At 44.4% G+C, this 20581-nt stretch overlaps 1 protein-coding gene across 5 annotated transcripts in view; it reads left to right on the top strand.

The window, feature by feature from the left end:
• prpf4b (pre-mRNA processing factor 4B) overlaps positions 1-11191 on the top strand; it is a 72508-nt gene extending 61317 nt beyond the window's left edge. The window contains exons 14-19 of one of the 5 annotated variants that reach the window (XR_004410393.1): positions 47-133; positions 3869-4631; positions 5648-5695; positions 7823-7946; positions 8291-8344; positions 10863-11191. Coding sequence is in view for 1 of the 5 variants with exons in the window: in XM_033014678.1 (XP_032870569.1) it covers positions 47-133; positions 3869-4072 (291 nt within the window). In the remaining 4 variants the exon portion in view is untranslated. Of the gene's footprint in view, positions 1-46; positions 134-3868; positions 4632-5647; positions 5696-7818; positions 8345-10862 lie in introns of those variants that run through there. The other 4 variants (XR_004410397.1, XR_004410392.1, XR_004410394.1 and 1 more) reach the window with 4 other exon arrangements.
• Positions 11192-20581: the final 9390 nt, after the last annotated feature.

Below are 20581 nucleotides of genomic sequence, written 5' to 3'. Positions count from 1 at the left end.
TAGAGTTATCCCTCAAGATGTGTGAAATGTGTTTCATTCCTTTCAGATGATCAGAAAAGGGGTCTTCAAGGATCAGCACTTTGATCAGAATCTGAACTTCATGTACATTGAAGTGGATAAAGTGACAGAACGGGTCAGTAGTTCTATCTTTACGCACTCTATGTTAACCATATAACCCTATAACAATTACAGCACGGAAACAGGCCATCTCGGCCCTACAAGTCTGTGCCGAACACTTATTTTCCCCAAGTCCCATCTACCTGCACTCAGACCATAACCCTCCATTCCTTTCCCATCCATATACCTATCCAATTTATTTTTAAATGATAAAATCGAACCTGCCTCCACCACTTCCACTGGAAGCTTCCACACAGCTACCACTCTCTGAGTAAAGAAGTTCCCCCTCATGTTACCCCTAAACTTCTGTCCCTTAAGTCATGTCCTCTTGTTTGAATCTTCCCTACTCTCAATAGGAAAAGCTTATCCACGTCAACTCTGTCTATCCCTCTCATCATTTTAAAGACCTCTATCAAGTCCCCCCTTAACCTTCTGCGCTCCAAAGAACAAAGACCTAACTTATTCAACCTTTCTCTGTAACTTAGTTGTTGAAACCCAGGCAACATTCTAGTAAATCTCCTCTGTACTCTCTCTATTTTGTTGACATCCTTCCTATAATTGGGCGACCAAAATTGTACACCATTCTTCAGAATTTGTCTCACCAATGCCTTGTACAATTTTAACATTACATCCCAACTTCTATACTCAATGCTCTGATTTATAAAGGCTAGCATACCAAAAGCTTTCTTTACCACTCTATCTACATGAGATTCCACCTTCAGGGAACTATGCACAGTTATTCCTAGATCCCTCTGTTCAACTGCATTCCTCAATTTGCTACCATTTACCATGTACGTCCTATTTTGATTTGTCCTGCCAAGATGTTGCACCTCACACTTATCAGCATAAACTCCATCTGCCATCTTTCAGCCCATTCTTCCAAATGGCCTAAATCTCTCTGTAGACTTTGGAAATCTACTTCATCCACAACACCACCTATTTTAGTATCATCTGCATACTTACTAATCCAATTTACCACACCTTCATCCAGATCATTGATTTACATGACAAACAACAGTGGACCCAACACAGATCCATGAGGCACCCCACTAGTCACCTGCCTCTAACCTGAAAAACAGCCATCCACCATTACTCTCTGGCATCTCCCATTCAGCCACTGTTGAATCCATCTTGCTACTCCTGCATTAATACCCAACAATTGAACCTTCTTAACCAACCTTCCATGAGGAACCTTGTCAAAGGCCTTACTAAAGTCCATATAGACAACATCCATTGCTTTACCCTCATCAATTTCCCTAGTAACCTCTTCAAAAAATTCAAGATTAGTCAAACATGACCTTCCAGGCACAAATCCATGTTGACTGTTCCTAATCAGACCCTGTTTATCCAGATGCTTATATATATTATCTAAGTATCTTTTCCATTAATTTGCCCACCACTGAAGTCAAACTAACAGGTCTATAATTGCTAGGTTTACTCTTAGAACCCTTTTTAAACAATGGAACAACATGCGCAGGACGCCAATCCTCTGGCACTATTCCCGTTTCTAATGACATTTGAAATATTTCTGTCATAGCCCCTGCTATTTCTACACTAACTTCCCTCATTGTCCTAGGGAATATCCTGTCATGACCTGGAGACTTATCCACTTTTATATTTTTCAAAAGTGTCAGTACTTCTTTTTCTTTGAATCTCATCATATCCATAGCTACTCTACTTGTTTCCCTTACCTCACATAATTCAATATCCTTCTCCTTGGTGAATACCGAAGAAAAGAAATTGTTCAATATCTCGCCCATCTCTTTTGGCTCTGCAGATAGCTGTCCACTCTGTCTCTCTAATGGACCAATTTTATCCCTCGTTATCCTTTTGCTATTAATATAGCTGTAGAAACCCTTTGGATTTACTTTCACCTTACTTGCCAAAGCAAACTCATATCTTCTTTTAGCTTTTCTAATTTCTTTCTTAAGATTCTTTTTACATTCTTTATACTCCTCAAGTACCTCATTCACTCCATGCTGCCTATAATTATTGTAGATTTCTCTCTTTTTCCGAACCGTGTCCAATTTCCCTTGAAAACCATGGCTCTTTCCAATTTTTACTATTTCCTTTCAACCGAACAGGGACATAAAGATTCTGTACTCTTAAAATTTCCCCTTTAAATGTCCTCCATTTCTCTTCTACATCCTTCCCATAAAACAAACTGTCCCAATTCACTCCTTTTAAATCCTTCGCATCTCATCAAAGTTAGCCTTTCTCCAATCAAAAATCTCAACCCTAGGTCCAGTTCTGACCCTCTCCATAATTATATTGAAACTAATGGTATTGTGATCACATTCCACAGGGCGGCACGGTGGCGCAGCGGTAGAGTTGCAAACTCACAGCGCCAGACACCCGGGTTTCATCCCGACTACGGGTGCTGTCTGTACCGAGTTTGTACGTTCTCCCCGTGACCTGCGTGGGTTTTCTCCGGGTGCTCTGGTTTCCTCCCACACTGCAAAGACGTACAGACAATAGACAATAGGTGCAGGAGTAGGCCATTTGGCCCTTCGAGCCAGCATCGCCATTCAATGTGATCATGGCTGAACATCCCCAATCAGTGCCCCGCTCCTGCCTTCTCCCCATATCCCCTGACCGCTATCTTTAAGAGCCCTCTCTCTTGAAAGCATCCAGAGAACCTGCCTCCACCGCCCTCTGAGGCAGAGAATTCCACAGACTCACCACTCTCTGTGAGAAAAGTACAGGTTTGAAGGCTGATTGGCTTTGGTATAATTGTAAAATTGTCCCTAGTGTGTGTGTGGGGTAATGTAAGTATTCGGGGATCACTCGTTAGCGCAGACTCGATGTGCCGAGGAGCCTGTTTCCGTGCTGTATCTCTAAACTAATCTAAACATTATTCCCTTGATCATGTATCTACGCTGTGAACGGCTTGTTTGTAATCACGTATAGGCTTTCCACTGACTGGATAGCACTCAACAAAAAGCTTTTCAGCGTACCTTGGTTCCAGTGACAATCACAATACACTAAATTAATACTGGACATTTGGCAAACAGATTTGAGAAACCGCAGAATAAAAGGACATACCTTTCGAAAGGAAGTGAGGAGGAATTTCTTTAGTCATGGTGTGGTGAATCTGGAATTCATTGCCACAGTCATTTGGAGATTCGTGATTAGTAAAGGTATCAATGCTTACAGGGAGAAGGGAGGCGAAGGAGAGAAAGGTTGACCCAGGTCTGAAAAAGGGGGTTCCACCCGAAACGTCACCTATCCATGTTCTCCACAGATGCTGCCCGACCCGCTGAGTTACTCCAGCACTCTGTGAAACGTCACCTATCCATGTTCTCCAGAGATGCTGCCTGACCCACTGAGTTACTCCAGCACTCTGTGAAACGTCACCTATCCATGTTCTCCAGAGATGCTGCCTGACCCACTGAGTTACTCCAGCACTCTGTGAAACGTCACCTATCCATGTTCTCCACAGATGCTGCCTGACCCACTGAGTTACTCCAGCACTCTGTGAAACGTCACCTATCCATGTTCTCCACAGATGCTGCCTGACCCACTGAGTTACTCCAGCACTCTGTGAAACGCACCTATCCATGTTCTCCAGAGTTGCTGCCTGACCCACTGAGTTACTCCAGCACTCTGTGAAACGTCACCTATCCATGTTCTCCAGAGTTGCTGCCTGACCCACTGAGTTACTCCAGCACTCTGTCTACTCTTGATTCTACTGCCTGAGCGGAAGTTGACTTCTTTCTTTGCTGTTTCTGTCTGTTTTTGTTTCCTTCAGGAGAAAGTGACTGTCATGAGCACTATTAACTCCACGAAGGACCTACTGGCGGACATGATTGGCTGCCAGCGCTTGCCGGAAGATCAGCGCAAAAAGGTTCACCAGCTGAAGGACTTGCTGGAGCAGATTCTCATGCTCGACCCTGCCAAACGTGTCAGCATCAACCAGGCCCTGCAGCACACCTTCATTCAGGAGAAGATTTAATCGCCGCATTTAACGGGTTTGAGCAATTAAACAAAAAAAAAAGACTGGGAAAGTCAGAGAAAAAAAGTATTTTATTATGTGTGAACCACAATGTTTACCCTGAAATATGCATGAAGTTAAATTAAAAAGAAAAGATGTTACTTCTCACAGGAATATGAGTCACTGTAAATATATTGATTTGTTTTTTTCCAGAATGTTTTCTTCATTCTTTCACTGTAGTTTAACTGCTAAGGCTGCACAAAAACTGTTCATTGAAGTTATTTTAAAAATCTTGTAAGCAGGCGATTGATATTTTGAGGGAGGGCGACTATTGGCTCTCTAGGCTGGCGAGACCCACCTTTGTTTGTGTTTTTGTGCAGGCTTAGCCCAATCCTTGTCTCTCTGTGACAGCGGCTGAGGTAAAAATGATGTTTATATTCACATTTTCCTAGGTGTGTACGCAGGCCAGCATTCCCTTGGTGTACTCAGTGCCGAAGGGGTGTGTGACCCTACCTGTGCCTGCTCGAGGGGTGGTCACATCATCTAAAGCAGGTTGTGTACCACTTTCAGTACACTGAAGGTAAGCTAAACCATCAACATTACTGCTAGCCACGAAGGGGGCAGCCGATAACACACGCAGAGCAGAGAGGAGGGTGCTGGAGGAACTCAGGCAGCGTCCGTGTAGGGAATGGATAGGTTGGGACCCTTCTTAGGACCGATTGTACGAGGGTGGGGGGGCCTGGATGAGGATGGGGGGTGGAGGGAGAAACAGCCTGCTGAGTGATAGGTGGGTACAGCTATTGGTGGGGGGGGGGGGGGGGGGGGGTATGGAGTTGATAGTTAGACTAGGGGCCAGAGATGAAAAGACACAAGGATGTGAGATGAGGGCTGTAATAACATGTGGAGTCAGAGGAAGGGGGAAAGGAGTGGAAGGAGGAATAGGTAGCCATCCAGGTTGGGACATAGGGAAGAGATTGGGTGAAGAGAGGAAGGGGGCAAGATCGTGGGAGAGATGAATGCACATCCACATAGAGGCATTGGAGATAGAGGGGAGGAAAAGTAGGGGGGGGGGGGGAGTATTCCTTATGGGTCACTTGCCTAATACAGTCCCGGTAGATTAGCATTCACTGTCACAGGTCGTGAACAAGATGCGTCAGAGTCCTCACAGACGTCCCTTGCTACCTGACCACTGTGTTATGATATAAAATAGCTTGTGAATTTGCGAACGTGCTGTGTAAACGATGCCAATATCTAGAGCTCTGCGCTGGGCCACTCGATGAGTCTAGCACCTTCAGTGTACTGTTTATAACCATTTGAAGTTGTTATAGAATTGTGGTAGAAATTTGTCAATGCCATAACATTCTGTTTCTTAGTAAACCTGTACCTATAGTCCATGAATAAAACAGAAGCAGTTTCATTTAGTCATTCAAATGGAAACAAAGATTGGGGTTTTATATTTCTTTGTAGATGTCTAAGTATGACACTTTTTTGAAAAAAAAATTAAAATTAAGAAATTGTTTTACAGTAAGATTATCCTTTGCTGCATTATGTCCATTTGGTTTTCAATATTTGTGATCATGTTGTGTCTCAATACAGGCAAATGTTACCTTCCACACTTGAGCAAAGCAGCTGCTTTTTAAAGCGGTAATTGCTTCTTTAACTTTCTTTTGTACATTTGATTTATTTTACGTTTTCTCTTATTTACGATGAGTTCCGGTGATTTTGAGTCGTGGCTCGGTCCCAAAAAAAAAACTTTCGTCTGTGTGCGTCACCATTTTGGTTTCACAAATGGGTTGGGGGGGGGGGGGGGGGGGGGGGGGGAAGGATCTTTAAATGCTTGTCCCCTTTCCTTACCGTCTCCCATCCCGTCACCGCCCAATCCCACCACCCCCATCTCCAGATGTTTGTAAAGGTGCCCCTTGGTTGACTAAACCCTTGCACCAATATTGCAAATCTCGTCACATTAAAAGCACCTATTATTTTTTTAATATACACAACCTCTTGTTGAAATGATCAACATTAAAACCAAAACCATCCAAAGACCAGCCGGTCAGAAGTTAGCGTTTAATTATGCCCTGCAGATTGACAACATTGACTGGAGAAGGAATTAAATTATATTGCACAATGCCTGTATTGCATTTGAAGGTAAGTTGGGGCCTATGGTCAGGCCACCACACGATCTACCTCCACGTAAAGCCACATGCAGAACGCCGGAGGTTTGTGGTAAATGTTCCACTTATATCCACATGTTCCACTTATTACGAAACATTTGGACAGGTACATGGCGGGGACAGGTTTAGAGGGATATGGGCCAAACCCAGGCAGGTGAGACTAATGTAGATGTTGGTTGGTGTGAGCAAGTTGGGCCGAAGGGCCTGTTTCCACGCTATATGACTCTATGACTATATCGGTGAATAAAGTATTAATTGGAGAAGAATATCTACTTCCCAAATACCCAATGTGCGGTTAATCCTCGATACAACCAGTAAACGACAGTGGTGACTACAGGCGCGGCACGGTGGCGCAGCGGTAGAGTTGCTGCCTCACAACGCCAGAGACCCGGGTTCCATCCTGACTACGGGTGCCGTCGGTACGCACATTGTATGTTCTCCCCGTGACCTGCGTGGGTTTTCTCCGGGAGCTCCAGGTTTCCTCCCACACTGCAAACACAACACAGGTTTGTAGGTTAATTGGCTTGGGGTAGTTATAAATTGTCCCTAGCGTGTGTAGGATACTGTAAGTGTGCGGGGATCGCTGGTGGGTGCGGGCTCGGTGGGGCGAAGGGCCTGTTTCTCTAAACAAAACTAAAAAAAAGCATGCTATTTTCCCTTTAAACGTTTAGTCATTTTCTATGTAAAAGTAGCATTTTTAATCAAACAACTTTCCGTACACATTAAATCATAAAGTAAGATTAACGTCACAAATCAGTGAACTCAACACATTTTTGTCTTGAGACCGTAAGCCGTTCATTTGCAATGTCAAGGTAATAAAAACAAGCAGTTGATCAGGTTTCAGATGTCTCTCCTCCATATCAGTAGAGTTAATGACTAGGCTAACTGCACAAATATATATTTTTCTTTAAATAAAATTGTTATACTCATTTAAAAAAAAGTCTCGATTTCAGGGGAAGGTCAGCACAATTTAGAATATTTGCTACCTGGACGAGTAGGTGTTAGCTATAAAGAGAGACAACTCGGTGGGCCAGACAGCAGCATCTCTGGAGAAAAGGAATAGGTGACGTTCCGGGTGGAGACCTTTCTTCAGACAGTCGGGGGAGAGGGAACGGGGTTGGACAGACTTCGATTTTTTTTCCTTCTCTCCAGAACGTCGGGGGTTGAGGGGAGGAGACCTGATAGAAGGGCGTAAAATGATGAGGTGTCAATCGGGTGGACAGTCAGAACCTTTATCTCCAGGGTGGATATATCACCAAGACTAGAGGGCATAACTTTTATGGTGTTGGGGGCAAGATTTAAAGGAGATGTGTGGGACAGAGGGTGTTGGGTGTTTGGAACACACTGCCTGGGGTGGTGGTGGAGGCAGAGGCAGATACAATCGCGGCATAGGATTACATGCAGGCTGACTGTTGGTTTAACTTGATGTCATGTTGGGCACGGACATTATATGGGCCACTGGGCCCCTTCCTGTGCTCTACCGTTCTGTTCTGTGTTCTATGTGCTATTTTGGAAGTCTGATCCAGTTCGTCTGTTCCTGCAAAATAACTAATGATTTGTACTGTTTTCTTACTTCCTCCGATGGTGCTGAGAAAGAAAGAGAGAGAGAGAAAGAAAGAGAGAGAGAGAGAGGAGCACGTTACTGCTCTGGAGGGCAGCAGGTCACGTCACCTGGTCCGTGGGTTCTGCCTCTGCATGAGATGCCTCCTTCATCTCTCCACAAGGTCATTGCTGACAGCATGCCTAGATAAGCATATCAAACCAGGATGAAACTTGCCGTTTCTTTGCCACTGTTACCTATGTTTAAAAAAAAAAAAAAAATTGAAACGCTGCGAATAGTCGACACTTCTTTAGCATTCTTCGCTTGGCTCTGTTTTGTGATGTATGTATGTAAAGATTTTTAAACTTTGAAGCTTGAGGCATTTACTCGAGAAAATTATTTGTAGTGTTCTTTGTTACGGCAAATTCTTTCACAGGCTTTTTTATTTTTTTATTTTTTTTAAAAGAACAAAAACAAGCATAAACCTAAGGGATCAAGGTGTTTCTTTACTTGTTCTCTGTCTCGTAGGTGGAACCTGAAGGGAGGAGATACATATTGCAAGAACGTGAAGACTGAATTAAGGTTTCTGTCAAATAAAGACCTCATTTAAGTACCGAGAATACCATGTTGGCCTGGGGTCTTTTCAATGAAACGGTGTCTTTAAGACCACAATCTCATGTGGCAGGGAGCCAAGTGTATCTCTTTGATTTGTTTTTCACCCAAAGGGTGGCGGGTATGTGGAACGAGCTGCCGAAGGAGGTAGTTGAGGCAGTTACTGTAAACGACATTTGGACAGGTATGTGAATGGGACAGGTTCTAGAGGGATATCTGCGGGTAGGTGGGACTAGCATAGATGGGGCATCTTGGTCAGCGTTGGGCCGAAGGGCCTGTTTCTCTGTTGTATGGCTCTGTGACTTTCAAGTGAAAGGTTGCTAGATTAATTGCAGTTTCAAATTAACTATCAAATGTTTTGGTGGGTTTTTTAATTTAAAATAAAGCTATTTATTCCCTCTTAGTTGTTGCCTTGTACGATTGACCCAACATTCAAGTCGTTGAATGTCCAAGATCCGAAATTTAAAAAAAAAAATCCCCTAATGTAGGGCGGGTCACAGTGGCACAGCGGCAGAGTTGCTGCTTTACAGCGAATGCAGCGCTGGAGACCCGGGTTCCATCCCGACTACGGGTGCTGTCTGGGTTATTGTGGGTTATTACTGTGCTGGGTTATTGATAGGGGGCGATCAGCCATGATCACAATGAATGGCGGTGCTGGCTCGAAGGGCCGGATGGCCTCCTCCTGCACCTAATTTCTATGTACGGAGTTTGTACGTTCTCCCCATGACCTGCGTGGTTTTCTCCGAGATCTTCGGTTTCCTCCCACACTCCAAAGACGTACAGGTTTGTAGGGTAAGTGGATTGGTAAATAAAAATTGTCCCTAGTGGGTGTAGGATAGTGTTAATGTGCGGGGATCGCTGGTCGGCGCAACCCGGTGGGCCGAAGGGCCTGTTTCCGTGCTGTACCTCTAAACTAAACTTTTTAAAAAAAAGAAACTGCAGATGCTGCTTTACCAAGGAAAGACACAAAATGCTGGAGCAACTTAGTGGGCCAGGCAGCATCTGTGGAGAACATGGATAGGTGACGTTTCACAGAGTGCTGGAGTAACTCAGCGGATTTGAATAAAGATCAGTGGGCTGGAAAGCAAAGGGCAGCACGGTGGCGCAGCGGTAGAGTTGCTGCCTCACAGCGCCAGAGACCTGTGTTCGATCCTGACGGCAGGTGCTGTCTTTACGGAGTTTGTACGTTCTCCCCGTGGGTTTTCTCCGAGTGCTCCTGTTTCCTCCCACACTCCAAAGACGTACAGGTTTGTAGGCTTAGTTGGCTTTGGTTAAAAAATAATAATAAATTGTCCACAGTGTGTGATCGCTGGTCGGTGCGAACTCGGTGGGCCAAAGGGCCTGTTTCTATGAGGTATCTCTAAAGACCAAAGTGGAAAGGTTTTTAAAATCTGTAATTATGCAAACCTCGTGTGGATTTACCTTTGATAAATTTTGCTTAACTTTATACTAGCATTCTTTCAGATGAGTAGATTAAGATTAAATGTGAAAGCTTTAATATACAGAGAAAAAAATATATAGCTGATATAACTAGCTATCTCAATTATTCTGCAAGCGGGATTCATAACAATGTCCAAATCTGACTCCCATTTCCCTGCTGAAATATTGTATTAGACGATGGTTTTATTGGAGGAAGTCTAGGTAGACAATCCGTAAAAGTTGTAAATTGAGAGAGAGGTGGTTCATAAATTAGAACTTGGTTTGTTTTCCCTGGAGTGTTGGTGACTATGGGGAGATTTGGTGGAAGTATCTAAAGTGATGAGAGTCGTGGGTAAGGTAGACAGAATCATTTTGCCAGCACGGAAATGTCAAAGACAAGAGGGCAGAGCTTTGAGGTGAGGGGGAAAGTTTAAAGGAGATGTTCGGGGCCAGTTTTATTTTTAAATATACACAGAGGGCGGTGAGTGCCTGGAACACAAAAGAGTATTTGTTCAAGAAGGAACTGCAGATGCTGGAAAATCGAAGGTAGACAAGGTTGCTGGAGAAACTCAGCGGGTGCGGCAGCATCTATGGAGCGAAGGAAATAGGCAACATTTCGGGCCGAAACGTTGCCTATTTCCTTCGTTCCATAGATGCTGCCGCAACCGCTGAGTTTCTCCAGCAATCTTGCCTACAGTCAAGAGTATTTTACTGTCATGTGTCCCAGATAGAACAATGAAATTCTTACTTGCAGCAGCACAACAGAATACGTAAACATAGTAGGCTGTAAACAATATAATATACGAGAGAGAGAGAAAAAGTTCAGTGTGTGTATGTTGCCGGGAGAGGTGGTGAAGGCGGATACGATAATGGCGATGAAGCGGCTTTTAAATATAGAGGGCTATGGATCACGTGCCGGCAGAGAAGATTAGATTAGCTTGGTGCCGTGTTCAGCACTGACATTGAGGGCTGAAGGGCCTGTTCCTGTGCTCTACTGTTCTGTGTTTAAGATTGTTTTTGCATGTTTGAATCGAGTTAAACTGCTCTTATCCTGTGTTTTGTTTCTCAGGTGGGGACGATTGTAAATGTGCTCCTCCCACGATGCTTCATTATCTTAGCCCCGTCACAACTTACCGCCTTCAGAGTTCTTCAGTGTTCAATGAAAGTGAAGATGGTGGTTTTTACACTAATGTTTGTCAATACCTTTATACCCCAGTAGATTTGAATTGTTTGTTTGTTTGAAATATTTCCAGATTGTAAATGTGTTAGATTTGAACCTGGGTAGTAATCATTCTTAAGCACTGTGAGAAAATTATAATTGCAAAGCAATAGACTATAATACTCTTGGCAGGTATTGAATACACGACAAATGAGTGCATTTTGTCAAGTTGTAACATGCTGTGACATTTCAAATGTTTTCATTAAATTGCTTCTGTTAAAATAATTTGGCTTTGATTGTTTCCTGTGGGGATTCAAACAACACTGAACGGATGACAAATTAAAATTTTAGGTTAGTTTAGAGATACAGCGCAGAAACAGGCCCTTCGGTGCCGACCAGCGATCCCCATCCAAGCAGCACTATCCTTCACACGCACGTACACACACACAACATTTTTTTTTTACTAAAGCCAATTCATCTACACACCTATGCGTCTTTGGAGTGTGGGAGGAAGCCGGAGCACCCGGAGAAAGGTCGCTGACTTAAAAAAAAAATCCTTCAGTCCTTATGAATGGACAATGTCATTGCTCACACCTTTTCCCTCGAGTAGAGAATTCTACAACTAGAGGGCATAGGCTTGAAGTGAGATGGCAGCCATTGAACAGGAGTTTGCAAACTACAAGACGTGATTAAGGTGAAATGGAAGAGATTTATGAGGGATTCTAAAACAAGTGCATAGGCTTAAGGTGACATTGGAGAAATTGTTTAAAAGGGTTTTGCAAATGAGTGCATAAGATTGAGGTGAGATGGGAGAGATTTAAGAGGGATTTGTCCGTGTATCGCCCTTATTCCTCTAAACCTTTCCTATCATTGTACCCGTACCTTTTAAATGTTGTGATAGTACCTGCCTCATCTACCTCTTGGCAGCTTGTTCCATGCACCCACCACCCTCTCTCTGAGTGTCGGGCTATGGGCAGAAGGCAGGAGAATGGGGTTGAGAGGATAAAGTAGATTAGCCATGATTGAATGGTGAAGTAGACTTAATGTGCTGAATGGCCTAATTCTGCTCCTATCACTTATGAACTTATAACCCCTGACACCTGTACTAATCAAGAATCTATCCATCTCTGCCTTAAAAATATCCACTGACTTAGCCTCCACAGCCTTCTGTGGCAATGAATTCCACGGATACATCACTTATTATGACTAACAAAATTCCTCCTCATTTCCTTTCTAAAGGTATGCCCTTTTATTCTGAGGCTGTGCCCTCTGGTCCTAGACTCTCCCACTAGTGGAAACATCCTCTCCACGTCCACTTTATCCAGGCCTTTCACTATTCAGTAAGTTTAAATGAGGTGTCCCTTCATCCTTGTTCACAGGGTTAACTATTGAGTTCCAGCATTCAATAACTTTCCACTGAGAAGCAGGCTTCCTCATCTATGTGGGATGGCACGGGTGTCCAGTTGTAGCCTTGAGTTCACAAACACGTATTTTGTGTTCAGCAGTCTTGTTTATTGACTCCATGGACCGTGTGCATCAGGCATGTCAGCATTTTATCGGGACGCATCACAGCACGGTTTGGGAACAGCTCCATCCAAGACCGCAAGAAATTGCAGCGAATTGTGGATGCAGCCCAGACCTTCACACAAAGCAACCTCCCTTCTATTGACTCCATCTACACCTCACTCTGCCTCAGCAAGGCCAGCAGCATAGTCAAGGACCAGTCTCATCCTGGCCACTCCCTCTTCTCCCCTCTCCCATCATGCATGAGGTACAGAAGTGTGAAAACGCACACCTCCAGATTCAGGGACAGTTTCTTCACAGCTGTTATCAGGCAACTGAACCATCCTACCACAACCAGAGAGCAGTCCTGAACAATATACCTCATTGGTAACCCTCGGATTATCCTTGATCAAACTTTGTTAGCTTTACCTTGCACTAAACGTTATGCCCTCATCATGTATCTATACACTGGGTCGATTGTGATCATATATTGTCTTTCTGCTGACTGGTTAGCATGCAATAAAAGCTTTTGATACACTAAGCTAAATAAAGTAAACTGAACTGAATAAAGTAATAAATTAAACTGAACAAGCTCTGAACTTTTGGAATAAGGGGGGGACTGTACAAAAGGGACGGATTGCATCTTAACAGACAAAAAGGCAGACAAATCCAGGGCAAAAATCAAAAAGGGCCACTTTTCAACATAATTGTATAAGGGGTAAGAGTGTTTGTAAAAACAAGCCTGAAGGCTTTGTGTCTCAATGCAAGGAGCATTCGTAATAAGGTGGATGAGTTGAAGGTGCAGATAGCTATTAATGACTATGATATAGTTGGGATCACGGAGACATGGCTCCAGGGTGACCAAGGCTGGGAGCTGAACATCCAGGGATATTCAATATTCAGGAGGGATAGACAGAAAGGGAAAGGAGGTGGGGTAGCGTTGCTGGTTAGAGAGCAGATTAACGGAATAGAAAGGAAGGACATTAGCTTGGAGGATGTGGAATCGATATGGGTAGAGCTGCGAAACACTAAGGGGCAGAAAACGCTAATGGGAGTTGTGTACAGGCCACCTAACAGTAGTAGTGGAGTTGGGGATGGCATCAAACAGGAAATTAGAAATGCGTGCAACAAAGGTAAAACAGGTATAATGGGTGACGTCAATCTACATATAGATTGGGTGAATCAAATTGGCAAGGGTGCTGAGGAAGAGGATTTCTTGGAATGTATGCGGGATAGTTTTCTAAACCAACATGTAGAAGAACCAACGAGAGAGCAGGCTATTCTAGACTGGGTATTGAGTAATGAGGAAGGGTTAGTTAGCAGTCTTGTTGTGCGTGGCCCCTTGGGCAAGAGTGACCATAATATGGTTGAGTTCTTCATTAGGATGGAGAGTGACGTTGTTAATTCAGAAACAAGGGTCCTGAACTTAAAGAAAGGTAACTTTGAAGGTATGAGACGTGAATTGGCCAAGATAGACCGGCAATTGATTCTTAAAGGGTTGATGGTGGATATGCAATGGAAGGCATTTAAAGGCTGCATGGATGAGCTACAACAATTGTTCATCCCAGTTTGGCAAAAGAATAAATCAGGGAAGGTAGTGCATCTGTGGATAACAAGGGAAATCAGGGATAGTATCAAAACAAAAGATGAAGCTTACAAATTAGCCAGAAAAAGCAGCCTACCAGAGGACTGGGAGAAATTCAGAGTCCAGCAGAGGAGGACAAAGGGCTTAATTAGGAAAGGAGATGGGGAACTGAGTGAAATCCAGGTTAGCCGGGAAGTGGTGTTAGGTAAATTGAATGGATTAAAGGCCGATAAATCCCCAGGGCCAGATAGGCTGCATCCCAGAGTACTTAAGGATATGCCCCAGAAATAGTGGATGCATTAGTGATAATTTTTCAAAACTCTTTAGATCCTGGAGTAGTTCCTGAGGATTGGAGGGTAGCTAATGTAACCCCACTTTTTAAAAAGGGAGGAGAGAGAAAACGGGGAATTACAGACCAGTTAGTCTAACATCGGTAGTGGGGAAACTGCTAGAATCAGTTATTAAAGATGGGATAGCAGCACATTTGGAAAGTGGTGAAATCATTGGACAAAGTCAGCATGGATTTATGAAAGGTAAATCATGTCTGACGAATCTTATAGAATTTTTCGAGGATGTAACTAGTAGAGTGGATAAGGGAGAACCAGTGGATGTGTTATATCTGGACGTTCAGAAGGCTTTCGACAAAGTCCCACATAAGAGATTAGTATACAAACTTAAAGCACACGGTATTGGGGGTTCAGTATTGATGTGGATAGAGAACTGGCTGGCAAACAGGAAGCAAAGAGTAGGAGTAAACGGGTCCTTTTCACAATGGCAGGCAGTGACTAGTGGGGTACCGCAAGGCTCAGTGCTGGGACCCCAGCTATTTACAATATATATTAATGATTTGGACGAGGGAATTGAATGCAACATCTCCAAGTTTGCGGATGACACAAAGCTGGGGGGCAGTGTTAGCTGTGAGGAGGATGCTAGGAGGCTGCAAGGTGACTTGGATAGGCTGGGTGAGTGGGCAAATGCATGGCAGATGCAGTATAATGTGGATAAATGTGAGGTTATCCACTTTGGTGGCAAAAACAGGAAAGTAGACTATTATCTGAATGGTGGCCGATTAGGAAAAGGGGAGATGCAACGAGACCTGGGTGTCATGGTACACCAGTCATTAAAAGTAGGCATGCAGGTGCAGCAGGCAGTGAAGAAAGCAAATGGTATGTTAGCATTCATAGCAAAATGATTTGAGTATAGGAGCAGGGAGGTTCTACTGCAGTTGTACAGGGTATTGGTGAGACCACACCTGGAGTATTGCGTACAGTTTTGGTCTCCTAATCTGAGGAAAGACATTCTTGCCATAGAGGGAGTACAGAGAAGGTTCACCAGACTGATTCCTGGGATGTCAGGACTTTCATATGAAGAAAGACTGGATAGACTCGGCTTGTACTCGCTAAAATTTAGAAGATTGAGGGGGGATCTTATAGAAACTTACAAAATTCTTAAGGGGTTGGACAGGCTAGATGCAGGAAGATTGTTCCCGATGTTGGGGAAGTCCTGAACAAGGGGTCACAGTTTAAGGATAAGGGAGAAATCTTTTAGGACCGAGATGAGGAAAACATTTTTCACACAGAGAGTGGTGAATCTCTGGAATTCTCTGCCACAGAAGGCAGTTGAGGCCAGTTCATTGGCTATATTTAAGAGGGAGTTAGATGTGGCCCTTGTGGCTAAAGGGATCAGGGGGTATGGAGAGAAGGCAGGTACAGGATACTGAGTTGGATGATCAGCCATGATCATATTGAATGGCGGTGCAGGCCTACTCCTGCACCTATTTTCTATGTTTTTATGTTTCTACTTAAGGCAATACTCTAGTATGAAAAGAGTGGACCCTTAGCCACCCCACCCAACACTTCACACCTACTCACAGCCTGACCTCAGTCTGCAAAGACTGGGCCATTCTACACCCATCCCACTCCAATCACCCAATTACTCATTTTTAACCAGGCCCTGCCTGCTTCAAAGTCTCCACTATTGTCCCTGTACCCAAAAAGGTAAGGATTACTGGTCCTAAGGACTGTATACAGGCCTGTCGCACTGACCTCTGTAGTCATGAAGACCGTTGAAAGGCTTGTGCTGGCCACGTTGAAAATTATCACAATCCCTCTGCTGGACCCTCTGCATTTTGCATATCGGGCCAATAGATCTGTGGATGATGCAGTTAATCTGGGCCTGCACTTCATCCTCCAGCACCTAGACCGCCAGGGAACCTATGCGAGGATTTTGTTTTATTGATTTTAGCACTGCATTCAACACCATTGTGCCAGAGCTACTACGCTCCAAACTTTCTGAGTTGACTGTGCCTGAACCCCTCTGTCGGTGGATCACCAGCTTTCTGACAGACAGGAAGCAGCATGTGAGGCGGGAAAGCATATCTCGGACCCGCAAACGCTCAGCATAGGAGCACCGCAAGATGCGTACTCTCCCCTCTCCTCTACTCTCACCACACCAATGACTGCACCTCCACAGACACCTCTGTCAAGCTTCTCAAGTTTGCGGACGACACAACCCTGATTGGACTGATCCAGGATGGGATCTCTGTACTCTTTTCAGTTTGACATCTTTCCTATAACATGGTGCCCAGAACTGAACACAATATTCTAAATGCGGTCTCACCAAAGCCTTATACAACTGCAACATGACCTCCCAACTTCTATACTCAATTCTCTAACTGATGAAGGCCAAAGTGCCAAAATACTTTTTGACCACCTGATATACCTGCGACAAGACCTTCAAGGAACCATCAACCATTCCTCTGCCCACCTGGCCAATCGATCCAGATCTTGCTGCAATCTTTCACAACCATCTTCACTATCTGCAAAACCACTCACTTCTGTATCATCAGCAAACTTGCTAATCTTGCCCTATTCTGTGACGTTTCACAGAGTGCTGGAGTAACTCAGCGGGCCAGGCTGAATATAGAAGTTGGGAGGTCATGTTGCAGTTGCATAAGAAGTTGGTGAGGTCGCATTCAGAGTATTGTGTTCAGTTCTGGGCACCATGTTATAGGAAATATGTCATCAAACTGGAAAGGGTACAGTGAAGATTTATGAGGATGTTGCCAGGACTAGAGAGCCAGAGCTATAGGGAGAGGTTGAGTAGGCTGGGAGTATTTCATGGAGCACAGGAGGATGAGGGATGATCTAATAGAGGTGTATAAAATCATGATTTGAATAGATATGGTTGAGTCTTTTGCCCAGAGTAAGTGAATCGAGGACATAAGTTTAAGGTGAACAGCAAAAGATTTATTAGGAATCTGTGGGGTATATTTTTCACACAAAGGGTGGTAGGTGTATGGAACAAGCTGCCAGAGGAGGTAGTTGAGGCAGGGACTATCGCAACATTTAAGAAACAGTTAGACAGGTACATGGATAGGACAGGTTCGGAGGTATATGGATCAAACGTGGGCAGGTGGGACTAGTGCAGATGGGGCATGCTGGGCCGAAGGGCCTGTTTCCACACTGTATCACTCTATGACTATCTTTCCCTCTCAAACCCATTCTCCTGCCTTCTCCCCATTACCTCTGACACCCCTATCAATCAAGAATCTATCAATCTCCTCCTGAAAAATATCCATTGACTTGACCTCCACAGCTGTCTGTGGCAATGAATTCCACAGTTCACCACTTAAGAAATTCCTGCTCATCTCCTTCCTAAAGGAATGTCTTTTAATTATGAGGCTGTGGAAACATCCTCTCCAAATCCACTCCACCCAGGTTTTTACCAGGCTGGGACAGACGGCAACAGCCCACCCCCTCCCCGGGCACTTTCCGTTGCAACCGCAAGAAATGCAACACCTGTCCCTTCACCTCCCCCCTCGACTCCATTCAAGGACCCAAGCAGTCGTTCCAGGTGCGACAAAGGTTCACCTGTATCTCCTCCAACCTCATCTACTGGCATCCGCTGCTCTAGATGTCAGCTGATTTACATCGGGGAGACTAAGCGGAGGTTGGGCGATCGTTTCGCCGAACACCTCCGCTCAGTCCGCAATAACCTACCTGAACTCCCGGTGGCTCAGCACTTCAACTCCCCCTCCCATTCCCAATCCGACCTCTCTGTCCTGGGTCTCCTCCATTGCCAGAGTGAGCAACACCGGAAATTGGAGGAACAGCACCTCATACCTGGGTTGCTTGCGTCCGGATGGCATGAACGTTGAATTCTCCCAGTTTTGCTAGCCCTTGCTGTCTCCTCCCCTTCCTTAACCCTCGAGCTGTCTCCTCCCATCCCCCCGCCCTCGGGCTCCTCCTCCTCCCTTTTTCCTTCCTTCTCCCCCCCACCCCCCCATCAGTCTGAAGAAGGGTTTCGGCCCGAAACGTCGCCTATTTCCTTCGCTCCATAGATGCTGCTGCACCCGCTGAGTTTCTCCAAAGTAATAAATTAAACTGAACTGGACTAGCTCTGAAGGGGACAGTCACAGGAGTAAAGTTCAATTTGCATGGAACATAAAGCTGACCACGTTAAAAGACAAAATGGAAGAACAGCTCTGTTCACATTATAGACACTGGAGTAGATTGAAACACAGCATCAGCAGTTCCTCCTACACAGTTCTTCACACGATTCTCACAGAACATTCTAGAAAAACGCATGAGGTCAAGCAGCATCTGTGGCGATAGTTAAAATTTCAGGTTAACGACACTTTCCGCAGAACAGAGAAAAGGTGAATGTAAAATATTGGCAGAAGTGAATTTATCAAAGTGAATAATTTCCGGAAAAAAGTAATAATTGAACACAGAAGGCTGTGGAGGCCAAGTCAATGGATATTTTTAAGACAGAGAGATAGATAGATTCTTGATTAGTACGGGTGTTAGGGGTTATGGGGAGAAGGCAGGAGAATGGGGTTAGGAGGGAGAGATAGATCAGCCATGATTGATGCCATTGTGATGTCATTTTCGGTTGTCGGAATGTTCACGGCAGCTTGTGTAAATGAGATCCCATTGTGATTGGAGGACTGTGAGATGCCATTGTGACGTCATCACTGGAAGGTGCCAGAAAAGTCTCGCTCTCAGTCAGTTATTATTCTCAAAGCTGGCTTTTTTTTTTAAACCTTTAAATATCAATAACTTGTGAAATATATCATCATATCTGAAGGAAACTTGATAAGATTGACGACGGGAAAAAGCTGAGTACGGTTCTGCAAAGATTTTACCGCTACCATGTACCGTTTTGGCGGAGATACAATCTCAATTGGCCACACACACACATATAGAAACAAGACAAGACTTTTAATAGTATATAGATAGATAGATACTAGACCAAGTGGGACCCGTTGGGTCCCTGTCACATGGGAGGGCTGGTCCCCAAACGCAATATTCCACCACTCACCCATAGCCCCCAACTGCGCAGGCGTGGCTGACAGGTTCCCACTGTGACGCCAGAGCTCCCCATTGTGACGCGAGTCGCGGCAACCCTCCCCAAGCACGCCTCCTCCATTCGCCCACATCCCCAGCACTTCCCCCTCCTCTTCACCCTCCCTCTTATTTCCCCTCTCTTCCTCCCCCCCCCCACTCCTTCCCTCACATCTCCTTCCCTCTCATTTCCCCTTCGCTCAGTCACTCCCTCCCTCCATAACCCCGCTACCCTCCCTACCCGCCTTGACGTCATTGTGAAGTGGAAGCTGCTGTGTTTTTTTAAAACACTTTAAAAATGTAAATGATATCCCATTGTGATGTAATGGTGGAACGATGCTGTTTTTTTTTTAATGTAAATGAATGAATGAATGACTGCCTTTATTTGTGTTTGTAAGCACTGCATACAGCGAAATTATTATTGCCACTCCATTGGTGCATAATATACAAACATAAAAACATGGGACACAATTTAAAAACAATGTTATAAAAGTAGATATCAAGATAAATATATAATCAGTATTGCACATGGAGATAGTAAAGTGTGAGGTGGGTAGCAGCATGGAAGAGTGCAGCATGAATAATACTCATGAATAATAATTGTTTTTTTTATATTGAGTGTGCCGATTGCTTTGGGGATGAAACTGTCTCTGAGTCTGGATTGTGATCCCATTGTGACGTCATACGCTGCTAACTGCCAATGCAGATGGAGGAGATTTTTGTCAAACTGCTTTTTGTAAAGTTAAAATGTGAATAACTTGTAAAATGTACCATCAATCTGAACGAAACGATACATCACACCACAGGACAATGGTGAGTAATGTGGGCCAAAGATTGTAGCGCTATCCTGTACTGTTTTGGCATAATTTCAGGATCACACTCCACACAGACAGACATAGAAACAAACAAGTTGAGAGTTTTAGTAATATACTAGATCAACTGGAACCCGTTGGGTTCCTGTCACACGGGAGGCCTGGTCCCCAATGCAATATTCCACCACTCACCCATAGCCCCCATGGGAGGACTGGTCCCCCAAGTCAACCTGTTCTCAAAGGCAATATTCCACCACTCACCCGTTTCCCCAACGCAATATTCTGATACTTGCTAAAATCTTGCTGGAAGGACTGAGTGTTCCTTGATTGCAACTTTGTTGCAACTTTGTTGCAAGCTGGGCCAGCAAGGATTTTAGCTGC

This window comes from Amblyraja radiata, chromosome 2, assembly GCF_010909765.2.
Source record: "Amblyraja radiata isolate CabotCenter1 chromosome 2, sAmbRad1.1.pri, whole genome shotgun sequence".
Taxonomy (NCBI): Eukaryota; Metazoa; Chordata; class Chondrichthyes; order Rajiformes; family Rajidae; genus Amblyraja; species Amblyraja radiata.
The sequence above is the reverse complement of the archived record's forward strand: the minus strand, read 5'-3'. Positions and strand labels throughout refer to the sequence as shown.